Below are 27623 nucleotides of genomic sequence, written 5' to 3'. Positions count from 1 at the left end.
CCTGGAGATAACTGGAATTATCCCAACTAATCACCTCCACTTTCTCTTAGGCCCCTCAGCTGAGCAGCAGCTAACCAAAATACAGAGGAAAACTGCAAAAATCTCCTTGTGTGCTGTTGTTTTAAAAACAAACAAAAACCCCCAGCAACCAACCAAAACACACTATGTATTTTTCGACTACATTCAAGCAGGTAAAAAGCTACCAAAGTTACTCCAAACTTCATTACGCAAGCCATAATTATTTGAAAGAAATACACTCTCTCACTTAAAAATTAAACAACTGAGAGCCACATGGTGAGGCTATCATTCAGATTGTAATTCAAGGTAGCAGTCCAAAATTAGACCAGACCACTGCTGAAAAAGAGCAAAAAAAATCAACTGAATGTATTTTACTACCACAGATCAAATAAAGAGTGACATTTGGATACTGACAAGTATTTTTGTTGTTGAAACAGAATGATTCAAACTGAACTCTCACACCTGCTGGTAAAGTGTTTAAAGTCCGTATTTATTAAAAGAACACATATAACACACAGAAATCAATAGAATCAATTTACATTTTAAGATACTTTATATTCCTTCCATATGAAGTGAAATACTAACATTTCCTGCACAGAATGACCCAAAGCATTTAAAAAGAAGTCTTTCTTAAAATTAGGACAACCTGCTAATAAAAATTAAAAAAAAAAAAAAAAAAAATTTTGACAAATTATATTCACACAATTAAATACACATAATCTTTACATGTAGGTTATTAATCTGTTATCTGTTATTCAGATATTTGTTGGAAATTATAAATTCTTTGGAATGGTAACTTTTTTTTTTTTAAAGCATGGGGTTCTAAGAATTACTGCAGGAGAAAATAACATTTGAATAACGTATTCTACTCAATTCCTTTCTTTTTCCTGAGAATTACTCATAGGATGAACAGGAATTGCACGCGCGGATTTCAACATGTGGTGTCATGTTTTGGGCACCTAAACTCCAACAGTGAGTTTCAGCCTCCCTAAAGTTTTAAGTAGGAAACTGAATTATTCAATACCAAGTAAATAAGTTCTTATAATAAAAAGAATTACCTCTGAATCAATTAAAACATGCTATACTTTCTTCTGACCAGATAATCTCGGTCTGTAGCAAGTGTAAACGCAAAAGCTTGTACTTGTGTATCTGCATCATTTTGCAGAAGCCTGAATTGTTGGTCTCTGAGGAATGTGGCTATATTCTTGGTATACTTGAGTATTTCAATCAATCACTCTATCTTTTAAACCTCAGCACTTTTCTCCCCATATGAGAGGGCAAATCCTTTTATGCTATCATGAAAATACTGAAATAAACAGAGTGTAACACAGTATGGTTTCACGGACTATAGAACTCCTGAATAAGGTAAGCAAAACACTAATTTTTTAGTAGAAAGAATACAAGTGTTTCATGTCAGCATTGGATGGACATAGGTAATTCAGCTCTGAAAAAAAAAATCCAGCTACAATGTACAGAACACTAATGCTTTGCACAGAATTCCCTAGCAAATTAAAGTACTTGATAATCCTCAAATGAAACTAGGAATAAAGCACCTAGTAAAGAAGCCGTACCTAAATCTTTAATACTATTTTCAGGTTTTGGAAGAAGAATGTAAGGAAACGATGCCTATCTTTAAAGGCTTGAAGAGTTGTGGGTGAAAGCGCTATGTAAGAACCAGCAGCCCCCAATGAAAACAAATGCGGTCATTAAATACTAGTCATATTTTATAGTGTAGATTTAAGGGAAATAAACGTCAAACCAAGAATATATCTGGATTTCCATTTCTGAGCTGACTTTCTTTCAAGTGAAGAAAACATGTTCCTACTTGCATCAATGACTGTTTTTTAAACAGAAATACATGCTAAAAATATTCACCAATTTCTCCCTATTTTATTGCATTTTCAGAAACGCTTACAATTGGTCTAAGCCTGTGTTAAAACTTACGCGAGTCAGCGTGAGAGCTATCACAACCTATTAAAAAAACAGTAACAAATTACATTCTCTCAAATTATATTCTGCCCTCCAGCCTGACAGTAAGACTACCGGATTGTAATTGCAAATCAGTAACTAGGCTTTCCTTGTCAGTGTCCCATCAAGACATCAGGGATTTCTATCTCAAATTCTTCAAAATAAAACAAGCACTCCAATACTTTATCATTTGAAGTAGGCCAGAAATGTTTTATCTGATGCACGCAAACGTTAATCTTGCGATTAAAGTGGAAAAACAGAATTAAAAAAAAATAAATTATTTGATTACCACGTTCTAAAATTTTATGATCTAGCACAGACTGGTAAACTCTTAACTCATACAGCTTTACTAATACTTACTGATAGAAGTCTGCCTCTTTTGCTGCTTCTTCACACCTTTTTAGTGTCTTGGTGTGTTGGTTCTGCAGAGACTGTAGGTCTGACATGGCCTTCATGCACTGGATCTTCAGTCTTTCGTAATCGTGATTTGGTTTTGGACTAGGCCTAGCATGGAAAAAGAATAGTCATATTCATATTCATACAGTCATATTCAAATAGTCATATTCATAGTCGAACATCAGCTACTGAAGAGAATGAAGAGTCTGGGAAATTACTATCCAATAAATAAATAGTATCACACAACTGTTGATACTTAGGTTATATTATGCTTTAATTTAACTACTGACCACTTCACATTAAGATGCAACCACAAACAAAAATTCACTGACTTTAACCTGTATTACTTTTATACTGAAGCGTAACATCTAATAATGAGATAATTCTGTCTAACACTAACACAGCCAAAAATAGTCCCCAGCGTGCACGTACCTCTCTTCTGGGCAGCCGTATCACAGAGCAGAACTGTCACTTGATACAAGAACAAGACAATCACAGCACGCTCGGCTTTCCTGTGCTACCATGTCAAAACTCTCAGAGGAAAAGCAGAGAGCTGCAGCGAGAGCGGGGCTGAAAAGAGGCTGCCAAAGTCAAGTGGGGGCTGCATGGAGACCCGGGCTGGGAAAAACATCTCATCTAGGCAGCGGCTGGAGGACCTTGTCTACAGCTCCCTAGGAAAGTCGGCATTAGGGTTGAGAGAAAGAATTTCAATGGGACACCACGCGCACGCATCTGTGCCGGCAGAATTCGGGCAGTTTGACTCATCGGGCACTGAATTTAACTAATTTGACCAAGTCATTCTGCTGAATTGCATATCTGATTGAGTGTTACCATGTTCTTTTAAACTACTATAAACAAATGAGAAAACATGTCATAATCTACCTCACGTTCTCCTAAGATAACCCAAATTTTGTTCAAATAATTACTAGGAATCTCCAATACAATATAATCTCCAATAAGCAATTTTCAGTAAACTGAACAAAGTGAAAGCCAAAGTCAGTCAAAAGAGAATTTTTGGCTGAAATTTTTTTTAGTCTATCAGGATGACTGGGAGAGGAGAAACTTTCTAAAATAAGCTACCTTGTCAAGCAATTGACCAACACAGATTATGTCTACAATGTGTGGTCACTGCACATGATACCTTTATTTATTTATTAGAAGAATCACAAATCATGCTAGAAACTAGGTTAGCAGGATTACGTCTTCTTGTTTTGAAGCACTAAGCTTCTAAAAGAGACTCTAAATTGAACTGTTCCTCCTCTACACAGTCACAAAATTTTTGCACCATTGAATTTTCTAGTTTCAAAATTAAGCTTCTGACAAGCTGTCCCGGTGTCATCTCCCGAGTCTCTCATAACTCCACAGGCAATGGGGGGGGAAAAAAACCCAAACAAAAAGAAAACAATTGCTTTCTCATTTGACTCTGTTTATTCTTGTACCAGATTTGTGCCGTTGCTGCACGGAACACCCTTTCTCCCTCCCGAACGGCTTCGCTGTAAGCGCAGCCTGAAAAGCAATCAGAATTCTCTTTGCTCCATACAAAAACAGCAACATGGATTTTGGAACCGAAATACAGCTGGCAACTGAATCAAAGTGAAAATGGTTTCACACTGCTGCAGTGGTTATTAAAAAAAAAAAAGCCAGCCACATCTGATTCACAGACTTTGAGGGAGCGTGCACATGACATGAAGGTGCTTTTTAGCAACCCAGTTGCATTTGGGTTGCTGAGTAGTAAGACCTTCAATTGTAATTCCTCTTTTTCTCCTTTCTCCAGAGAAGTGCTCCTGAGGAAAACAAAACCAAAAAACCCTTCCTTGACTGGAAGACTTTAGCAACAATTAAAAGCCAAATTCATACAAAGTAACCAAATATTCAAGTCGCATCTATGGGGATGTCTTTTAGGGTTTTTTTTAAATTCACTGTTTAGGGGTGCCAAAAGTAGTAGTATGTTATTCATACAGTGCTACAGACATATTACCGCAACCACTGCAGTGTTACTCTTTTAAAATACAACCCCAGTTAGCGTAAGTAAAACTCAATTTGAAATGTTCACACCCTTGACAGAATCGCTAAAAACCCAACTATTGATTTAAATTAGACTTTAGGGTGAAATTATTGAACGTAGACACCATCTGTCCACCAGTCATTAAAATGACAACATTAATTGAAGCACAGTTTAACTCTCAGTTGAAGCGTTAAGCTTACTGAGACCCATTAACACATGTTCATATTAAGCTTGCAATCATAAATTCATATTCGTGCAAAATATTTCAGTGTATGAATTTTTACTAAAGGATAACTATTAGGTCAGTCTCAAAGCTATGGTGAGAACTTGTTCTACAAGTCTAACATCAATCATATGTATTGCTGAAGTAACACTAGCATTATTCTAAAAAACAAATAAACCAACCAAAGACGACCCCCACCAACCTATAAACATACGGATACCATGTAGGTAACTACAGAAGTTAGCCTACCTACACAATGAGGAAGGAACAACAATACCACCAGTAACATCCTGCATTCTAGCTCATCTACGTGAAATAAAAACCACCCGGATAGCCAAGGCCACATGTTCCGCAGTGCTGTTCCAAGGGTTTATGTCTCAGCAAGAAAAACAGGGATATGCACAGGAGGGATATTGGTAGAAGTCAAAAATCAGGACTGTTGCAAAAAAGCAGTCCATTCAAATGCACGTAGTGGTTGACTCTTGTTTAAGTAAGACCACTACAGTTTTATGCTGAAATGCCTCAGAAAAATACAGAAAACTATGATTTCAATATAGGAGAGGTGTCAGTTACTATTTTGGAAGCATTGGTTCAAACATTAACAAAATTTAAAATGCTAGTGTCAAAGGTCCAACTGTTTTTCTGATATTCATACAACAACTCTAAAAATCCTTTGTATTCCAGTGGAATTACCCTGGGCACAAATCAGGGCCACAGCGAGACTGACATTTACATTTATCTGATGCCGACACAAAAGCTAATGCCAACGGCAGATCCAACGTTGTGGGCAATGTCTACCCAACAACTTGAAACTGTTTTCATTTACTACTGCAATTCCACCACCACCAATTACAGATTACTCAAAAAACAGTCTCTTCTCAGAGGAAGTTTTCAGGGGGTTTATCCGTATTGCAGTTCTCTTCTACTACTACATAAGCAGTAAGAATAGCAAGTTTAAGTCTATAAAATGCACTTTGAGCACACTTATTTGCTCAAATCTTTGCTTCATCACCACAACACGTGCACGCATACAGTCACTGTCAAGTGATACAAGCACAGCATGAGCCATCCTACTCCTGGTCCAGCAGGATGACACATGTTCATCTGATTCAGCACATCACAATCCACTTCTGTGGCTCCTCTTCCACTGCTCTAGACTTAGTCAACGCTTGCTTTGGAAAACAGCTCTCGCTTTTGCAACTGCCAGCCTTCACAGCCAGCGCAGCCCAGCCTACGAATGTGTTGCGAGCTGCAACTGTTTTGAAGCACGCCATCGTGACGTGTCAAGGTTTGCCTCTACACCACCTGTGTTGGGTACAGCCATGGTTAAAGCGGCACGCACAGCCAGGAAAGCAAAAGCCCTTTTTGGGTCCTAAAAGTCACCATCTAAATAATGATCTTTCAGCTTTCACACTTCAGCCTAACGGTTTGCAATGTCTGGGCTTTGACTCCTGCAAGGCTGAAGATTAGTTTTATATGAGGAAAGAATGCAAAACAAAGTGAAAAAAAAAATGAATACCAGCAAGCTTTCAAAAACCACAGATGTGTATGTGGATGGGAGGAGTAGTTGCTTTTCTACTGAAGGAAGAAAATGTCAACTAATAGTCTTCATTCATTTCCCACTCTTGAAATATTTAATTGTTTGGAAGGCAGCATCCTCCATCTAACATACACTGTCCGAGCACTGCCCAAATGCAACGTTTATTTTGACTAATTGTTCTTTAAGCTGTAAACATTTATATTTTCCACAACATACAAATTCTACACTGGCAGCAGAAGATTGATTTGACAATTAAAGAGCAAAAACTAGGCCAGTCTAAAGGACAGCTCATCAGAACTTTATTAATAGCATCCTGGATTATGGAGAACATGATTGTAAGCTATAAAATCCTCAATGCCTAAGCTCTAGTGACTTCAAATAAGAAATCCCTCTGTTTAAATAAGTAACTGGAAGCTATGCAAAAGATGTTGACATTTGACAACCTTTTCCTCTCCCATCCCCACAACACTCGGAGACCCTTAGATAGAACACAATGCTCTTAAAGTAGCCCTCAGAACTCACGGGGGAAGGAAGGGGGCATGAAGATGGGTAGCTAAGGAGTGAATAAAACGCCCAGATTCTCTCAATTCCAGTTCACTGGTTCAAATCTTGACCTTATCTCATAAGGACAAAAAGTTTGATTAACCACCTGACCATGTAGATAGAGCTGATGAAATAACAGATACAAACAACAACAATGAAACATTAAAGTTCAGAGAAGCTATGCATCATGGCAACACCTCCCAGAAAATCTCTTCTTTCCTCTTATTTCAGATTCAGTGACAGACAATTTTTTAAGGTTCAAAAAATTTCTCTTACATGTGCTTACTGCAGGCAAAAAGTACCTGCTCAGTGTGCCCAGAGTCACATTTGTAAACATTAGCAGATCTTTAACCCTCTAAAATAAACCAATTCTGTTTCCTACCCAATAAAACCCTCATCTACAATTAACTCATACACTCCCTGAGTACCATCTTCCTCATAACTTATCAACCCTCAAATCAGAATGAGCTGCATAAGGCTGCTGGCCATTAACTGACTTTGAACACGTGATTTTAATTTGGCAGCACCCATAACTTCTCGGTGGAGGAGAGTTCCTTACTCTAAACATGTTAACGCTACAGTCCCTCAATACATGTATACCGGACAGCATATCTCCTAAAAACCACTTACTCCCTCAACAGAAGTCCAAACCTCTCTCTCTTTGAAGAAGCACAGTAATAGCTGAGATTTTTTTCCTCTCCTAATTTCTGTCCTCCAGCCAAGTATTCAGAGCTATTTCCCGTTCTTCTTCTCTGTTGCTTTCAAACCAGCAAAGGCTTCAGCCACTGTCTTCTTTCTCTGCCCACAACATAACCCGGGAAGCCTGAACAACTTGTTTGCTTTCTTCTCTCAACACAGAGATGAGCCCTACTCCCCTCATTCCCACAGCAAAATTGCTGGAGAAAGCGGGAATAGGCATTCAACAGGCAGCTCTGACAACCTGCATGTAGCCACGTACGTACACACACATCACCAGGATGCAGGTAGGTTACAAGCAACATATATACATTGCAATATCCTTGCTGCTTTACAGCAGAGACTTGAAAACACTACTGAGGACTAAATTAGAACGTTACATTTCCTTTATTTTTACCTGCAGTCATCAAAAGTTGATCCAGGAGATGAAAGTGCAAGTCGCTTGCGCAGCTCATCCCTCTCACGAGTTACCTGACGGAGCTGATATAATATCGTCTCCAGCTTCTCGCTCATCTGTCTCGTGTCTATTACAGGTGGTGGAGATGATGCTTTACCAGTCGTACCTGACCAAGAGATAAATAATTGGCAGTCAGAGAACTCCTCAAAAGAACGATACAATTTCACTAAAGAAGTTAACACTCATTTCAAAAAAACCTGTATTTTTGGTTGCAGAATCCTGTTCAAAAATGAAACAAGTCATGAAAGTTTTCATCAGAGTTGACACAAGAATAACTCCAATTCAGACGGACCCCATGCTAGCAGAAAGGCCCTACCTGTGTTGCAAGTTAGTATGCACGAGTAGGTTCCTTGCTTACTCGTGAACTTACAAGTTGCCTAAAAGGCAAGGCAAGTTTGCAGTCACAATTGCAAAGACCTCAGAAACTACCATCGCGACAGAAGTCGTAGGTACAAAGTTATTTCCAAATTTCCAATAAAGAACCATGTTCTTGCTTCAAAAAAAAAGAAAAAAAAAATCAATTCCACCCACATCAACCTACCCCAGCGACAGCAGAGAAACTGTTACAGCACAGGGGCTCTTTTCCTCTTCCTTTATCTAGCACAGCACAGACATACTATTCTGCTGTGTGCTACTGCCAACATTTATTTTTAACGCAATTCCATGCTTTCACATGTCACGGTTTATCAGTCCAGTATGTGAAGTTAAAGATTTGACTTGCCAACAAATCAGGAGAAATGAGCTTCATTTTTGACAACGTTGGCTACAATGAGCGCGTTACAATCACTGCAGCTGGACTACACATCAAATTTCCTCTAAGGGGCAGTCATACATTAAAGAGTTTCGTGGGATCTTTTAATTCTCAGCTTTCTTAATATCAGAGATAAATGATGATGCCTACTGTCTTCTCAGACAGCTATACCAATACAAAGAGGTGTTCTTCCACCTGAGAGATGAGAGTGTGGTATATTATGTTTCACAATATACTGACAATTAATTCAACTGTAATTTTAGTTCTGCCCATGTCAATCCCAGACACGAGAGCAAACTCAAAGATACAGGTCACAGATGTGAAAGTTAAAGGCCTAAATGTATACAGGAGATTACTATTTTCTACCCAAAAGAGAAATTCTAGAAATAGTTTGCATAATTATACACTTGAAACAAGCTGCTGACATACGTATTAACTTGTTAGGATGTACCTTTATTATGCCTTTTTTTTTTAAACCAAGAAACAGAAGATACAAAAGTAAAATAATGCCCTCTGATCACTGCCTTTTCAAAGAAAGAATTTCAAACAAAGTCATTTCATCTGATCAAATGCTAATGAGTTGCAAGGATTGGCTTTTTATCTCTAAACCCAGTTCAGGAAGGTATTCCAGAACGCAAAAACTCCCTCCAACTTTTAAGTAGAACTACCTGTGCTTTTAAGTTCCCACACCAAAATAACTGCAGGGTGAGGGCTATCATACATACAGCATCTAGAATAGGATCCTTGTTCTTATTCCCTTCAGCTGTTACTGTAATTTTATGAGAATTTATGAGCACAGACTGTTCTTTTACTCCACCTATTGCATAATAAATGTATGTAAATGCTCTAATAGCAAACTGAAGAAATAAAAAATGGCAGGAACAGCCTGCATTCTGCAGAAAGGCACAAACTGACACCGCTCAAAAGAATTCTCAATGGAGGCTGCAGTTGGCCTTTCTCCTACTACTTTGTTTCACTCCTCCATCCAGATGGAGCCCCTTCATCCATACGGACTAAGGATCTCACACTTTTAAAACGCAGTTATCCTTTCTTTTTCTAAGATAAGAACCATTCTACATAATTTTTAAGGCAAGATTATACAGAAACCAGTAATAATACAAATGCACTATCCTAGGCTCACGATATAGGGAATAAATAGGGGAAAAAACCCAAATGGACAGATAAAAAAAAAATTCAGATTATGTGTTCATCTGCAGTAGTTTGTACACATCAATGAGCAGGGAATTTCATAAACAAATGAAAAGGTCAAGGCAAACAAACCTAATTCAGGTACTGACAGGCCGCATGGTCTTGGGTAAATTCAGTGGCAACCTGCGCACCCTCTCACTTGAGCTGACACATCAGAACATGCGTAACACTGAAAAAGTCCCCTTCTCACCCTGACAGAGAAGTTCAAAAGCTTATCTGTCATCCTGGGGCTGCTTGCGAGCAAAACAGATGAACAGCATGCGAGGGGCACAAGAGGAAGGAGGAGATAAATCAGGAAGGCTGGTGTGCTGTACATGGAGGAAAGGGCATTGGATCAGCAATACTCCGTCACTAATATCAGCGTTAACCCCAACAGCAGTCCCACGGACAGCGTCCGCTACACACGCCCTACACAAGCATTCAACGGCTGCTCTGGGAATCTCAAACATAGTAAAAGGAGGTAACAGTTATACCTCTGCTCCTCCACCTCTTCCTCCCCCCCCCAGCTTTGACAACATCCCAGTGACAATCATCTTCAGGCGAGAGCATTCGTGCACACAGTCCCAAAACTGTGCCAAGCAAGACAAGGCTGCCTTAAATAAAGACAAGCCAATTAGCCTTAGGAAAGAAGCTTTCTTGACTAACGTGAAGCCATTCGTCTTAGTACCAGGAAAGGTTATTTTTCATTAACTTGTCACTTGTTACATCAACAAATACTTTCATCCCAAATGCAATGATATTGTTGTCAACGCGTAATACCAGCCAAGAGATGTATGCCTTTTAAGTGCTGTAAAAACACAGATCAATACGATCCAGATATTCCCCCCTCTTATCCTTAAAAAAAGTCCAAGAGTTGATCTTCGCTTGATTTACTAACAACCTTACATTTTCAATAGCTGCACAAAAGGTCTCATACATGTTAGATCAGATTTGTGGGTGCTCAAAGAAAAAAAAAAAAGCTAAAAACTTCAGTAAACTCCTCTTCCATCAGAAAAAATCAATACCCTTCATTTCCTTTAAAGGGGCTTTTATAGCTGAATGCTAAAAGCCTTTTATTGCATTTGACATCCTGATGCAGTAGAAGGAAAGTGACCTGTGCTTCCAGCTTTGTATTCTTTTTCCATCTGACTGCGTATTTTACACAACAGTACTTCCTTTCTGCACTTCAACCAGTCAAACCGGTCTTAAAATGTACAAGCCTAAAGGCTAAATCTCCATTATCCAAATTATGCCACCTTTCAGTAACTCACCTGCTTTCTCAGACAACCTGGATTTGTGAAAATGTTTTTACTGCCTGCCCTGCCAAGTGCAACTCATCCATCTGCTTCAGTAAGCCCCACGACTCATCTTTCACGGGAGCCACGCTTGGCCTCTGAGAACCCAACGGTATGGAAGTCACCTCCCTGGCCGGCCTCCGGGTAAGCAGCGCTCCACCGACGCCGGGAACAGCCTAACAGCAGGGATGCTGTCGCGGGGGCAGAAGGCGTTTTGCCCATAATGCAGTACATGCGTTAGGTCCCGAGCACGCGTTGACTTAATCTAAAGCAAGATCTTTGCAGGATTTCCATTCATAAAAGAAAAACCTTAAAAACAGAAGCTGGAGCAATCACATCTTCCGTAATTATAGTCCAAATGCCGGACTTCGCAGAAACCACAAAGATCCATCATTGCAGTACATACCAAATACAACTCTTGATGATTACTCTAATCATCACTGATTGAAGAGATTATACAGCCACACAGAAGCCACTGCTCCGTTAGCTTGATACTTGGGGATGGGGTAGCATGCTTTTTGAAGAAAAAAAGAACATTTTAAGAGAAACAGGGCTGGGAAACTTGTTAAACCGACCAAGATGTACCATAATGCCGAATCAATACAATGTTGAGGTGGGAAAATGGGTACCAATGCATAAACAGCTACTTTTAAGAAATGCCATTAACATTTTTGAATTATAAAAAATCCATTACTCTGAGAAATACACTTGTATGACAGGTTCAACTAATTCAAAAGGCAATCTGTCACAAGCTAACAGAATGCCTGGATTTTATGATGATTTTTTAAACCCATCTTCGAAATTTGTGCCAATTTTTGCTTGCAAACAAACAGGAGACTATTCATTGTACAGTCAATCCTTTTTCACTGCTTTCTTTCATAAAAAAATAAAATCAACAGGGATGTTCAGAATATTATTTCTTTATGGCCTTGTAAATCATGACAGACAACATTAAAAAAAAAGACTTGCAAGATGTATTGCGAAGCACGATCAACAGGATTTCTCCCCAAGCTCAGGAAAGGGTGGGGAGTAAAGACTTATGCCTGCTGTAGGAAAATGTGTGCTAAAATATTTACTTTCTTTCAATAATTTATAAGGACTAGAACAGGATTACGTATCAGAAGTTATCATTTAGATATATTTCTTCAGATATATCTTTTGAAGTGGTCTTGAAATAGCGGAGAGCACAGAACAGAATTGCACGTAGGTGAAATAAAACATTAGTAGAAACAAGCAGCAGTACACTGAGGAAAGGAAACCAAAAGCTAAAATAATGAACTGTGGAAACAGTTTCATCAGACAGACAGAAAACCTAATAGGTTATGAAAGCAGTGAGGATCACGTAACATGCAAGGACAAAAGAATGGGTAGCACTTCACTATTTGTTTTAATGCAGAATACAACAAGCTAAACAAACCCACCAGCACGTAAAACAAACTTTCAACTTCAGTAAGTTTAAGAGTTTAGAAAGAAGTGAACAGAGGTTCTACAAAGATCAACATGAAAGAAAAATCTACAACCTAATACTCAAAAATAGCAAGGAGGGGGGAAAAAGGGCAGATACGTCCATTCAAAAAGTCCTTGCAGAACTCTGCTGAGCTAAAACACAGTAGAGAGTAAAATCTGTTACTATGACCAAGGAAAATAGAGCTGAAGCTTCTGGGTTTGATTATTCGGGAGCTCCCTGGTGGGAAAGCGCAAGCCCTACATGTGTCAGGCTTACAACCGCACACTGAAAGCATAACCTAGACAAAAGCGTCCAATCCAAACCCAAGGGGGACGACGACTAGGGTCAACCGCTGCACACCGACCAAGGGGATGAGACTCCACCAGCACTCGTTCCTTCACATCTTCTCCTGCAGAGGAGCTGTGAGCATCGTCTCGCCATACTGGTTTATAGCCCCAAAAGAAAACTGCTGACGCCAGAAGGATTTCTTGAATGCACAGACTGATAGAGGGCCTCAGGGAGCAGTGAAAGGCACTGTGTTCCCGACACGCTGCCTGGAGTGCAGGAGATGGGTATTCACACACACTGTATTTCCATTCAAATCATTACAGACCAACCAGACCTTCAGAAATTCCTCCAGGGAGCTGCCAAATGTTAAGAAGATACTATAGCAAACAAAATACCATGAAGTGGTCAGCTATTCATTAGTGCTTCTCAAGCCCTGTTTATGCAGAACCTTTAAGAGACCAAGAATTCACTCAAACTGATTCGTTACAGGAAATGTTAAAAAAACCCAACAACAAACCCAAACAAAACACCACCACATACACACACACACACAAAACCCCCCCAAAAACCCAAACCCCAAACAAAAAACTCCAAACAAAAGCCAAAAAAAACAAACCCTCCTCCTCCAGGACTGCAGCAGTATACATCAGCAAAGTTAAAAAAAGTGAACTTTTTTGTTGTTACTGTTGTTTTTTTTTTTTAAAACAGGACATCACATCCATTGAGTAATTCCTGAATTCTCTGAAGTGACAGAAGTTGAGAGAACACTGTGCTTGAACTACATGTCAACCCATAGCTGCCTGGAAATGGACGCCATCGAAGTCAGTGATAATACAATAAAGCTATTCAAAGTGCTTATTACTTAAGAGAAGATGGTTATTAACAAACATACCGAAAATCAGGTAAAGAGATTAAGGATCAATCCTAGAGACATCTACATGATTCATGAACAGAGCAAAACATAAGGAGAGTGAAGTTACATTAAGCTTGTGGAAGAAGGTGTTTATTTCCTAAGTTAAAAGTCTTGTTTCCAGTAAACTGAACAAGTACTCTTCAATTCAAAGGACAAGAAAATTACATAGGAAATAAATCTACAAAAAGAGGTTTAATTCAATCTTTGAGGCCAAATTTTACAGGAACATGACTTCTGAATAGAGAGACTAATTGGTGAGGAGGTGGAACGTTGAAGGCAATCACTGCAGTACAGAAAAGGATTCTGAGGTGGTATACCGGTAGTGGTCCTAGCACCTCTTCTCACTCATCTGTGGCCGTTCAGCAGGTGTAATATTGTCACTTGTTCCTTTGTCAGTATGTGTTAACTGTTGAGGTATCTTCACCAAATACAAATTTTGCGTTTGTATCAGTAAAAAAGGCAAGAAATAGGAGGAGAGATTCCTATAGCCTGGCGTAAATATTTCACTTTTTTGGACAAGGAACGAGTGTTTATCTTTGACCGAGAGAGTATCATAAACCACACCTGCAACGGAACACTTCCTATGAAGAGTGAAAACAATTACTTCGTTATATACAGCTGTAGAAAGTGTGAAGCAATGAACTGAAATCACAACGACATAAAAGGGCAGTCGTCAAAATGGCCAACATGAAAATGGGGAATGAAAGACCACACATTGTTGGGAAGGAATTATCATCTGATGGGAGGGGGGTAATGTTTGCTTTGCAGTGAGAATTAAGGCCCTCAGATTAAGTAACTTGAATTGCAATTAGTGAAAAACTATCTGTAAATAGCCTGTCAGGCTGATAAGCTAACAAAGCATTAAGCAAGGAAATACTGTCAGCTGAAGTCAAAGTTGGACAAGCTTGGTGGCATCGGATATACGACCACCTGACGCCTGCAAGAGAAAGTCATAAAATTGTAGTGCCAATGGTGGTGTTTGTTACAGACTGGTATGTAAATTCCCATAGGAAAAGGTAGCATAGTGATAGGAACAGTGAAGAGCAAGAAAAAGCCACTTACGACTAAAAAAGTGATACCATTTGCAAAGAACTGAACAGCTGGAACAATAATAGTCTGTTAAAAGTTAAAAGGTAAAGGTGATAATACGCGATATGGAATGAAGAGTATACAAGATTGACAGCTGTAATCACAACAACGCAAAGAGATCTGGCTCTGGAAAGAAGGAAATTATACATGTGGAAAGACACATGTATAGGCGGCCTTTTCCATTCCAAAAATCCTCTCATTAAGATTCCAGTATATTTTCAAAGAATGGAAAAGCATGCAATGTCTTTCTGTTAAAAACTCATCGTGAAAAAGCACAATGCAGGCTATCCTCAGAGCCACAGCCTGACTCCTGCATGCGAGCTGCTGGTTTCTTTTAAACAACATTTCTTAAAAAAAAAAAATAAATAAAAAAAAAATCCTGTGGGTTGAGGAGGGGAGGAAGAATCACATTTTTAAAGCACTAAAGGAAAACTCTGAAGTTTCATTACGGCACTAAGGTACGGAAAAAATGGCTCGGTTCCAGAAACTATAATCCTGTCACGGCATCGTATTGCTCAGGTCAGTAATGTGTTACTGGAGGCTGTAAAAGTAGCGCTGGGTATCGGAAGTCTCGAAACATACCTTGTTAAGTCAACTCACAGAGGCTTTTTTAGGCAACATGGGCCAGAACGAGAACTTACCTGGCTATTGTAAAGAGGAAGAAAGGAGCCTGATTTTGGAAGAAAAGAGCAAGGAAAGTAAAAAATAGTAAAATAAAAAAAAAAAAAAAGATGGAAACTGGAAGTAGATAATCAAGAGACTCACAGAAACTAGTAAGGACACTGTGTTACTACTTCCCATAGCAAACAAATTTGATGATTTCAGACTGAAGTATCATATAAGTAGGGTGACAGTTGGCTGGTATTACATCATCTACAGATAATCTTTCAGAACACAGGCCTTCCATCCTTCCTTACAGGTCCAGAAAATTATCTGCTGGGATACAGAAAGAACACCTGGTCCAACCCTCCTGTTCAAGCAGGACCACCCAGAGCCAGCTGTCCAGGACTATGTCATTTAAGTTCAATTCAGTGCTTGGTGAGCATTTATCTTCAAAATTATAAATGTCAAAAGACTGAGTGCACTATACAAACTGGTGCTTTTTTTTTTTTTTTTTTTAAAAAAGGGGGGTCTTTATTCTGTGTTCTTTTCCTCTCCGTTATCATGACCAGTCAAGTGGGAGACTAACCAGCGACTGTCACGTATAGCTCTGCTACTGGTTTCTATCCAATTCCTAAGTGACACCGTTGTTCCGTGCCTGGCACGCCAGGCACTGAATCTCCATAAATAATTATTCTGATGTCAGAAATGCAGGATTGTAGCTTCATTCAGAGAGTCTGCTGGGCACGGGGAGTGGGCAGAGGAAAGATGCTTCTATTTACACACAAAAATCCTTGTGATTAGCCAAGAGCAAAGGGAAAGGAAATACAGAGAGAGCATGACAATTTCATGAAGATTTGTTCCTCTGGGGGGAAGAAGGTGGGGCTGAAGCACAATGGTGGGATGCAGGGATTACAGCAGTTTATCTCGTACCTCTTTTGGAAATTAGCAGTGAATATTTGCCCTCGGTTCCAACAAAACTACCTATTTTACATGCACAGCATGAACTTTATTAGCACATGGGAAAGAAAAGGAAGGAAGCATAAGGGAAAAAAGAAAACATTGTCAACTAAACCAATATTGAACGGTGAGGAAAATACACAAGAAAAACCTGTAAAGAGCAATGATCTTTCACTCTGTATTTTTATTCACGTACAGATGCAAAAGAAAAAAGGCAGATACACCTATGGCCAAAGCAGGTAAACCTACTGTCTTGGTTTTGGCTGGGACAGAGTTAATTTTCCTCCTAGTAGCTGGCACAGTGCTGTGTTTTGGATTTAGGATGAGAATAATGTTGATAACACACCAGTGTTTCAGTTGTTGCTGAGCAGTGCTTACACTGGTCAAGGACTTTTCAGCTTCTAACACCCTGCCAGCGAGAAGCTGGGAGGGGACAGAGCCAGGACGGCTGACCCAAACTGGCCAAAGGGAGTAAATAATCTGGGGGCAGTTGGCCGGGGGAGGGGGTGACCACTGCTTGGGGACTGGCTGGCCATCGGTTGGCGGGCGGTGAGCAATTGCATTGTACATCACTTATTTTGTATATTCTTTTGTCATTATTATTATTATTGTTGTTATTTTCCCTTCCTTTTCCGTCCTGTTAAACTGTCTTTATCTCAACCCATGAGTTTTACTTCTTTTTTTTCGCCCCCCGATCCTCTCCCCCATCCCACTGCTGGGGGCGGCGTGGGGGGGACACGGGACAGTGAGCGAACGGCTGTGTGGTGTTTAGCTGCCTGCCGGGTTAAACCGCAACACCTACGAAGAGAAGCTTCTTCTACAAAGCTGCGACCCTGCTGCTACACAAGTGGGAAAACTGGCTTCCACTCAACTGCTTATTCTACCACATGCACATGAGGCTGGAAGTTCATTCTTGCTGCATCCCTCATGCCCTGCAAGCCCACCTAGGCAGGGAAAGAGGAAAAAAAGCTTGGGTGACACCACAGTACTCGGGATAGACCAGCCCTAAACCCTTCTCCGAGTCACATTATGCAAGTTATATCACTCCTTGCTCTCCACTTATATTAGGGCTATGACATTACTGGAGACTGAGAGAACCCCAGCGTATCCAGTTGTTCCCCGTACAGAAGCTGCTCCGTAACTGTTCATCCACGCTGCCGCTCTCCGCGCTTGCTTGCCCTCTTCTCTTTCAATGGGAGAATCAGAACTGCAAATATACCCAAGACTCGGGCACACCATGCGTTTATACAGTGATGAAATTATGTTCTCTCATCTTTCCCTCTTCCTTTCCAAATCCTAACACCATGTTTCATTTATTTTACTGAGACTGAGCCCATGTTTTCCTAGAACTACCTTTTAAGGACCATCGTCCCAGTACTATTTAAGCTTAGTTCTTAGATCAGGGTCTTCTTCTGGAAAATAAGCCCATTGTTATATACATCAGCTTCATAAATTAACTCTGAAACCTAGGATAGCTGTAAAACATATAGAATCATCTCAATTTCACAACACCTGGCTTACTTGCAAGTATTTCAGAAAAAGATCGTTTAATTAAGAATGCTGGCAGCAGAAACGACCTCCGACAATAGCTAGGGTGATTAAGGCTGGGAAGAAAAGATGAAGCACATGGACATACCCTCATCTAGTTACTTTTATGAACTATGGAATCCAAAGACTACAGATGAAAGATTGTATTATCTCTCCTAATTAGAAGATGCTAAGATTCACTCTCCGCTTCATCATCTGGGCTTAATCAGTGGCCCCAATACCTTTCTCATTTCTTCTGAAAGGTCAAATGTGTAAAAGTGTTTCTGAGCTGCTTGACAAGCAGAAGGCAAGGCAGACCAGAAATAAAAAATTGTTAAATATTAATGAAAACCAGTGTTTTGAACTCAGGAATAATAAAATAGATCCCTTTTCTGCCCCATGAGGAAGGCACATGTGAGTGGGGAAATGAAAATATTCCTTTACATGCACGTGTGTGTACATATAACTATCAATGTCAAACTGAACATATTCCAAAGCTTACATTGTCTCCAAACCATGAGCTATTTACCTTTTTTCACTGATGCATTCATTTCACAGGCAAAACTTATCCACTGCACAGAACTACCCTTGTGAAAATGTATTCCAGCAAGATGGGGACGGGGGGGAAAACGTATGTTAAATTCCTGAAATGCTATAGCAACTCAGTATTTGTTGGGATTCCATTCAAAGAAGTCATATGAAGCCTTCGGGGAGCTGGCATGTGAACAGTTTCAGTTATGATGGTTTGTCATTCAACAAATCAGTCGGTATTAAAATAATCTGACTGCAGCTTTTAAGTGACTTGCAGACATGTCTATTAGGATATGTGGTTATTAAGCAGAGAAATTTTGCTATTGATATTAGAGCACATTAAAAGTATTATCTCTTGCAGAACAAGATGTGAGGGAGAGAAAACGATCGGGGAAAAAAATGATACTTGTGAATAACAAGTCTATAAGCAGACTATAAAACAAACATGCCAGCTTCAAACAAAGAATTCCCCCGGCTGTTAGTGTACTAAATATTAAACAACCAACTTTCTTTAATCATTTGAATAAAACAAAACTATGGAGAATACTAGATCATAAGTTTTGTTTAATAGCGGGTCACTTTAATTTTTAGGTTATCAATAACTTTGATCACTGCACACACCAAAGGCATAAAACACTTCCAAGGAGAGCCCTTCAGGTAAAATACACAGATCAGGATTCAGTATGAACTGCAGTATTTTAAAACACGAACAAAACATAGTTCGGAAAGAATTCAGTTCTGACTCATATATGGGAATAACGGGTGCCTCAGAAGTAACATGCCAAATTCTAAATAAGTGTTCAGAAACAGGAATCCCATTAGGTACTATGCCACAGAAAATTAATAACATAGAAAACAGAGGCCAAGTATCTGTAGCTTGCAAGCGGTCACTGTTAAAGCAAAAGTTCTCTTCGTGATGGCAAACACTAGCTGTTCATCTACCTACCTTTACTTCCAAAATTATAAAAGGTCAGGTACAAAGAATTGAGTATGGGCATTCACAAAGTTACAAAAACTGAAAAAAAAAAAAAAAAGGTTTAAGTACCTTTCCTTTTTAAAATCAGGAACATGGGACTAGAAAGGACCACCTGCATCTTCTATCTCAGGCATCGCTTCATCCAATTATTCCACAAACTTACTGGATTTCACCTTACAAGAACTTCCTTCTTTGGAAGGCTCCTTTTTTGAGTTTGGTTGTCCTAAAAATTTAGAAACTTTCTTCTTCCTATTTCCAGCCCCAATTTATTCATAGCAAATTAAATCATACCCTTCCTTCAGGTAATAGCAGACAAGTGTGATCTTGATAAAAATCGAACTAACATGTCACAGCTTCCCTTATTTTCAGCAAATAGTTCAGTCAACCCTAAAATCTTGTTCCTGCATGCTGGAGTTAAAAGTTCAGCTCAGTGACTGCAACAGATGTCTACCCACATCCTTAAACAGACCACTGACTTGCCTGGTGCTGTCAGGGAAGCCTACAGATGCCTGACACAACACTGGAACTTTAAATATGCAAGAGCCTACATTCCCTATCCGAGGCAAGTGACTTTTACATAGATTTCACAATAAAAGTATTTGTGTAAGTAAAGAAGAGGAAAACTGACAGCTGATACGGCTATTCCAAGATCATCTTGATGTTAGAGGTCTTTTGTCCACATTTCTTTTTCCTCTAGTTTTTTTCTTTTTTTTTTCCTTTTTTTTTTTTTAATATTTTGTCTTTCCCAATGACATTAGAAACAGAGAAAATAAAGCAATTCATTGCATGCAGGAAAGAAAAGGGTTAAAGGGTTGCAGCCCCTTCCGAAAGTTTTAAAGACCTGACCTTGGCTAATAATAACATTTTTAATTTCGATGATGTTTTGAGACTGACTACAATTTTCACATCTACATAAATATATACATACACATATATGCATGCCTGTATATATTTTTATATGCACAGACTTGTAGAAAACTAACGTTTTTACATCATTTTACTAAGTAACTCAAAGCGCAGTTTAAGGTATCCAGCCGTAACAGATTTTATTGGCAACAACTGCATACAGCTGTGAAAAGGCTTAACTTGCACGACACAGAACAGGTACACCTTTTCTTGGTGAAGATGCATGGTTACATCTTACAGTTCAACTTCTTTGATGTTATGACCTGAATCCCTCTACCCTTCCCGAAGGCCACCTTAAAAACGTGTTCTCCCAGCTCCCAAAAGACACGCTCATCAAGCTGTTAGATTAATACTTTACTCACCAATGCTACTCAGTGAACTGCTGCTTTCAGAATCAGAAGGCATTATGGACAGCACGCTGTACGTAGACCCTAAAATGAGAAAAAGACAGACAGTATTACTTTTTTTTCCTTTTCCTCTCCCCAAACCAAGCTAACCGTTCATTTCCTTGATACTGTGGGTGCCAAACACACCGAATTATTGAGAACACACGTCACTAATGCATAAAAATCTAATAGGAAAAGTATAATTTGTAAATGAACACCACACTATGTGCTGAGTAGGAAACTATTTTAGATGAAATGGTAAAAATGAGTTCAGCAAACTATTGAACTAATACAATGGTTATTTCAGATACACTGAAAATACAGAGTTTCTTCTCTACCTTACGAAGATTGAGTGATACTTGCGACAGCAGCCAGAATCTAGCTGGTTTCTTCTCTTTTTGCACGTACCAGCTCCTGTTTCATTGTGTAACCGATTTGTATTCTCATCCTCAAACTTCCTTCACTTAGAAATTTCATTTCATTGGTAAATAAGTTTTGCTTGCATCCATTTGCAACTTTCAGCATCTGACCTTAAAAGCAAGGACCTACAAAGCTATCTGCTGTTACTGACGACTGCGAGTTTTTTCATGTATTAATGGATCAATAGACAGAGGCGCCTTTTATTTTAGTTATTTTAGTTATTTTAGAAGTATGCTAAATTTTACTTACCAGAAGAACTAGAAAAACAGATCCTACTTCAAAACCTTACAAACTAAACAGCTCCACCATCCCTCACAAACAGGATAAACACGTCGCAGTAAAGACAGGGAGTCATTATGTGCAAAAGCGATTTGAAATCTGGCCCATTTTCAGCACCAGCCAGGATGCGAGACCTGTCTTCACAACAGCCAAGCTCAAAGACAGTTTCAATCCTTTCAGGAGCTGCCTTTACCTATAGTCCTCCTCCTCATGTTTCAGTACTTGTTTCTTCTAGTCTCTCTGAAATTAAGAAATAAAAGCTGAGAAGCAGCGCGAGATTAAACACCTGGATCTACCTTCAAAATAGATTAAAGAAAGGACAGGCTGGAAAATGAGAAAGAAATCCTAGTTTTTGCTCATCTCCTCTGCTTCTTACTAGAAAAAGATGAGGAGCGGCTGAGGGAACTGGGGTTGTTTAGCCGGCACTTAGGGACATGGTTTAGTGGGCATGGTGGTGTTGGGGTGACGGTTGGACTTGATGGTCTTAGAGGTCTTTTCCAACCTCAATGATTCTATGATTCTATGATCTGTAACTACCACGGTGTTAGATGCAGGAAGGACAAGATGTGATAAAGTAAGTTTACTAACAACACAAGCAATAACAGCAGCGCGAATTAAAAAAAGCAAACGCACTTTGGGCCCGATCTCCAGCTAGTAAGTGTGACATGGACCCCAGCTTCAATGGGGTGTGTTTATTTAGCTTGACAATGAATGAGGCTCCTACATTTGATAAAAGGAGTGATGTCTAGGCAAAAGCAAACTTAAACAAATATTTGAATGTAAGGAAAACTCCCTCCAAGCAAATCCTCCAGTTTTATTAGCAGACATTGCAGAAAATAAGTACCAGAAAAGGAACTGAATCTTGAAGTAGACTGTTTAACCTGACAAATCCCTGTGAAAAATAACTCAAAATATATTGGTTATGAATAATTCTGCTTGATTGTACAGGATGTACGTTTTTTGTTTTGTTCTGATTTTTAAAGAAAACACATGACAAGCATGTCACTGACACACTGGCTTCAGAAAAATCTGCTGTGTATTTTTGCTTTCATTTCAAACATTTTCACATAACAACTTAAGCTCTGTTCCTATTTCATTAAAGCTCATTAAAAGCAAAATAATTTCTGCATTAATTAAAATCAACCTCTCTGCATATTCTAAACTCCTCTGACTTGCAGTATTTCCTGCAGTCTGGATTAGAATCATAAGGGAAGCTGAAAAAAGCAGATCAATATATTAAAAAAAGTAGGACATCTTTATGACAGACAACGTGTACCAAGATTGTATCAAAACTGCGTGGGACTCAAGCACAATAAAATCTTGTGCCAAGAAGTGACACTTCATTATACTCGGCAATTTAAGGCAAAATTGCCCAGTTCCTCTAAAAGATTACATAGGACTCCCATATCTAAACAAACTTTTACTGACTGTTAGCTGCTTTTGCTTCTCTTAAAGAGTGGAGAACGAAAAGACTCAAAATCTCATCATCTTAGCTGATCTTGCTTTTATTTATCTTCAGGAAGCACTGATCCTCTCCGTCTTCTTTTCCTGCGTTAAAAGCCAGAGCCAGGACTTAAAACGAGTTAAATTCTGCTCTCCGGAATAGATAGAGAAGTTTTGTGAAGCTGACTTCATCAATGGAGACATATGACTCTCCCTAGCGATGTTCTTAAAACATGAGCTCAGATCTGTAAAGGCGAGATCCGGTATGCATGGCATGTTATCACAAGAAAACGTACAGTCGTGAAGAAGGGAGGAATCATCTGACCCGTTCATAGTACCTCACTTCTAACAAAACAAACAAACAAACAAAAAATCTAGTAGCATTTATTTGGCTTCCAAGGCTGTTTGCGGGTATGTTTGGTTTTGGTTTGTTTGAACTACACAGGATACGAGCCCGTTATCTGTAACACATGCCACCTTTCTCATCAGAAGCAGTATTAGTAAGCGGCAGAAACAATAACCAGAAGACTCTACGTAGCTTTCACAATATTAAAATTCACCTTTAGGTACTGAACTGATACACACCCATGTACTCAATTCAGGCTAAAGTAGCATCGTGCTTGACGTATTCTGCTTGATCAAACTAGCAATACCTCAGTAGTACCTGGAAATGCTCCAAGACAGCGTTTCCCCACTCTGTAGGATGCCTCCTCACATAAATGAAAATGCTCAAAAATCACCCCAACAGGAACCCAGACACAGGCGAAAAGGCACAAGCTAGTTTCTGTAACCAAAGGCCCTAGAACACCCTGTTTATTCATGAGCAACCATGGTATTTTAAGAAATTTTTTGCAAAAGCATTTTTTTTTTTTTTTTTTTAAAAACCACCCCCCCCCCCCCCCTTGCTAAGGGATCGCCCACTTTATTTCAAATTCTTAAAACTTTCTGACTGTCCGTCTTGTCAAACTGTACAAAAAGTAAGATCAGAACACAAAACACAACAAGAAGCCATGACTATTTTTCCAGGTTAATGTTGAAAGTGCTTCACACCTAGGGGTTCACATGCCTTTCACCATACTTTTCCAAATATTTCCACTAGTATTCACCTCGCATGCCAAAGTCCCCCGGTACAAAAACTTGCTACATTTGATTTCAATTCACTGACTCATAACAATTGCTGACGTATTCTTTAAGTTCAAAATTACAGCTTGAAATTAAAATATTCTGAGAAACACAATAGATACTACTCATACTTTAAAAAAAAAAAGTGATCTGTCTTTTACAGATACACATTCGTACAGAGAGAGAAAAAGAGGATAAGCATCCTCTCTTTGCATGGCACACTTGCTTTTGGGGCATTTATTTTTTGCTCATCCAGATTTAAGCTTTGGATCAGTTCCTGGCTGTATTAAACAGCTTTGGCAGAGCAGAGGGCTTTAGAAACTGCTACAGTATATACTTGAGAATCTTAAGAATCCCATTTCCTTCTATTTTCAACAATTAGAGCAAGTCAAATTTCCTTAAGTTATTACTCTCTTTATTAGTCAGATGACAGGAAGGCCACTTAAAAACTCGCAAATTCAGGAAAGAACTAGTTGCTTAACTGTGGAAGCCACCTCCAGGGACAGCAGGGGAACTGGATTCTAGTTTGCCTCCATCTTTCACACAATGTCCACACAGAAACAGTGACATATATTTTTCTTGTTAACAAAGACAATGATGGGGGGGGGGGACGGACGGGGACGGACCAAACACGAAAGGGTTACGTGTCCTACGAAGACACCAACTGTCTAACCAAGCAATTTCCTCATCAGCAATGCCAAATCTAGACTGATGGAATTAAATCACTAGCACAAGATTAAAACAGAACATTTCTCCCTTCTGCCTTTCTAACCTTTGAATCGTGAAACATCACGGTTCAGGGCATCACCTCTACTTCAAGGAGAGACTCAAAAAAGACAAGCCAGATAATCTCAAAGTGAAGCCTCCAAAACAAGCTTGCACTTGGTACCTTCTGTAAGAAAGCAGCACAAAGGATCAAGTAAAATTTCTTCTAGGACTAAATGCTAAATTATTGAATGACTTCTGAGAAAAAACACACTGTGTGTTCAAATTTCATTTTGTGGAGATAAGCTGAATGTCAGGATTGCCACAGCTGCGTAGGACCTTCTCATCCTCCTCCATACGCACACGTACGCGGGCTCTGCTCTTGGCTCTCAAGCATAGCGTATGCAAAGGGACTGTAGTGGCAAAATAAGGTGCAGGGACTCAGCTTTCCCAAATTCATTGCACATATGCTTTCAATTCATTAATTATTTCTTTTTTCCAAAATGTATGTTTTGCTCTGAAATATTTACAAAATTATATTTATAATTCAACTGAAAGAAGGCTATTTCATCTTCCAAAATTTGCTGTATTAACTAAATGACTGTGTAGGAATAAGAATAATTACTCCCTCAGATACACACCTTCAGCACAGGGCCGAAGAAGCAGGTATACTGAACCTGTTTCAGGGTGTGAAGAACCAGGGTTTAATTCAAGGAGCATTAGGTGTTTCATCCCACAAGATGGGGAGTGCTCTGGTCTCAGCCGCACAGCTCTTGGCACGTCACCCATCTGCGAGGATCGCATTGAGATCTGCAGTATGGCTGACTCCTAAATTAAGCATGTTCCCTAACTAGGAACACTTAGCTCACTGTAGGACTGAGCACAGGAGGAGCGCTTTGCCTGCGCGAATTCCTTTTGCTACACCTCTGCTTTTAAGGATGACATGAAAACAACTCCCCGTGCTCCCCTGCTGCGAATTTCCATTGTTAATTAAACCCTGCTCTTCCTCCCCCCTCCCTTCCCAGCCCGGTGAGTGCCAGCTGATTCAACTTCTTGTCAGCAAATGATTTTTCTGATGGAGGTCCAACGCACCGGATGAGAGGGCAGCGTGACAAACATTTGTTTATCCACATCTCCGTGCACCAAACCAAACTGACTTTGGCAGGACTCCTACTTGCTGTGGGGGAGCGAGAAAGTTTGATTAAAACTGGAAGTGACCCAGATTACAATGTTCCCATTGCCTTTACAACAAACAAAACTGCCCAAGGAGCTCAGGATCACACGGATCTGCCACGCTCTGTCTCTGAGGCTATTCTTTTCTTGGCAGCCTGTGCAGCCAGGTTTGTCAGAAACCGTAAGACACAGCCATTTCTTGCAAGTTGTGCGACGTTCAGACACGAAATTCTGACCTCGCAAAAAAACCTTCAAGTGGGTATTTGCTTCCATCCATGTCATATTTATTTCATCTGTTTCACAGTCATTTACCTTTAAGGACATGAGTAGCTCCAAGAACAAAAGGTACAAACTTCGCAGTAAAGGTAAAGGTAAAACTTAGCAGTAGAGGTAGTATCAGCAAATTTTTGCTGTCTCTTAAGCCATCTGGCTTTTAAACATGGCTTTGTAACTTATTCTGCACACCTACAGTTCCTTAATACTGTGCCCTGCAGCATAAAATCCTCTTATTTTTAGGACACCATGAAAACTAAATGAACATTAAACAGCTTTTTAAATAATCAAGCAGCTAAAAATTTACAATTTTCATTTCCCAAATGCCTCGGTCTATAAAAGTTTCACAGAGACAGTGAGGGTCAAAAAGTTCATTTTCCTTTTACAATGGAGAAAACATTTTACAACAACCTATTTACAAAACAGTAAGATATTAGTATTAAAAGTGTGGTTTCGGAAAAGATAGATACTTTAGTGCTTGTCATCTTTCGATTCTAAGCGATTAAGAATAAACTCTTACTAAGAACAGAACACTTCACACACAAACAAGGACTTTGGCACCTTTCTCTGAAACATTCAGTAAGAAAGAGCACTGGTGACAGAATAACAAGTCAGGCTGATTCTGATTTGAGATGACAATGTCTGCGTAGGTTTAGATTCAGAAAAGTTAAGCAACCTGCCAGAGGCCAGAGACATCAGTAAAGAAGCCCCGAGTTCAGATGCTTAAGCTCCTAGTTGTCAGTCATACAGTCAAGTACAGCATTTGATCTTCAGCTGTTAACACCACCAGACATAAATATCTGTAAAATTCCTATTTTCTTAGCAACATCTGTTCCAAACACTTCATAGTAGAATAAACCCACAGATTGGTATTTCTAAATAGGCATTCCTAAGCGTACCCTCTCTAGCAACATCTACGCTCATCGCTACAGGTATTTTTTTCTTTAGCCAGGAAGCAATACAGTGAGACATACTGAAAAGAATTTACAACCTATCTTTAAGAGAAATCTAACTCACTGGACTATTGTTGCGTATCTTACTACAATGTGAATTATGAAAGGAAGCAGACGTTGGTGCCTTCAATAAAAAGCAGCGGAAGAGTGGCAGTGAGAAAGATAAGAAGAAAGGACAAGAGACAAGAAAACAAGACAGTTCGTTTTTCTACATTATCACTTTATCATTAGGATACACTTGCTGCTGTGCACATACTTAATTAGCGTTATTTCTTCTTCTTTACTGCATTCTGAGCATTGGGTCAAACCATCCTCTTTTCACACAAGGAAGCACAGAAAAGATTAAAAATCTTTACAGATCTGAACTTGCATAGCTTGATTCACAAAACACGCAGGATGACAGTGCTTCAGCCAACAGCATTCAAGCTATTTTGCCATGGAATCATAGAATCATAAAGGTTGGAAAAGACCTCTAAGATCATCGAGTCCAACCATCGACCCAACACCACCATGCCCACTAAACCATGTCCCTAAGCGCCTCACTACACATCT

The 27623-nt window shown here is 39.4% G+C and overlaps 1 protein-coding gene across 1 annotated transcript in view; it reads right to left on the bottom strand.

Moving 5' to 3' along the window:
- DLG5 (discs large MAGUK scaffold protein 5) overlaps nt 1-20743 on the bottom strand; it is a 72206-nt gene extending 51463 nt beyond the window's left edge. Inside the window, exons 1-3 of the mRNA XM_009277626.1 lie at nt 20680-20743; nt 7787-7952; nt 2347-2490 (exon numbers count right to left, since the gene is read on the bottom strand). Coding sequence (XP_009275901.1) covers nt 2347-2490; nt 7787-7952; nt 20680-20722 — 353 coding nt within the window. The 5' untranslated portion in view covers nt 20723-20743. The remainder of the gene's footprint in view (nt 1-2346; nt 2491-7786; nt 7953-20679) is intronic.
- Nucleotides 20744-27623: the final 6880 nt, after the last annotated feature.

This window comes from Aptenodytes forsteri, unplaced genomic scaffold, assembly GCF_000699145.1.
Source record: "Aptenodytes forsteri isolate BGI_AS27 unplaced genomic scaffold, ASM69914v1 Scaffold15, whole genome shotgun sequence".
Taxonomy (NCBI): domain Eukaryota; kingdom Metazoa; phylum Chordata; class Aves; order Sphenisciformes; family Spheniscidae; genus Aptenodytes; species Aptenodytes forsteri.
This window is presented reverse-complemented; position numbering and strand designations above follow the sequence as displayed.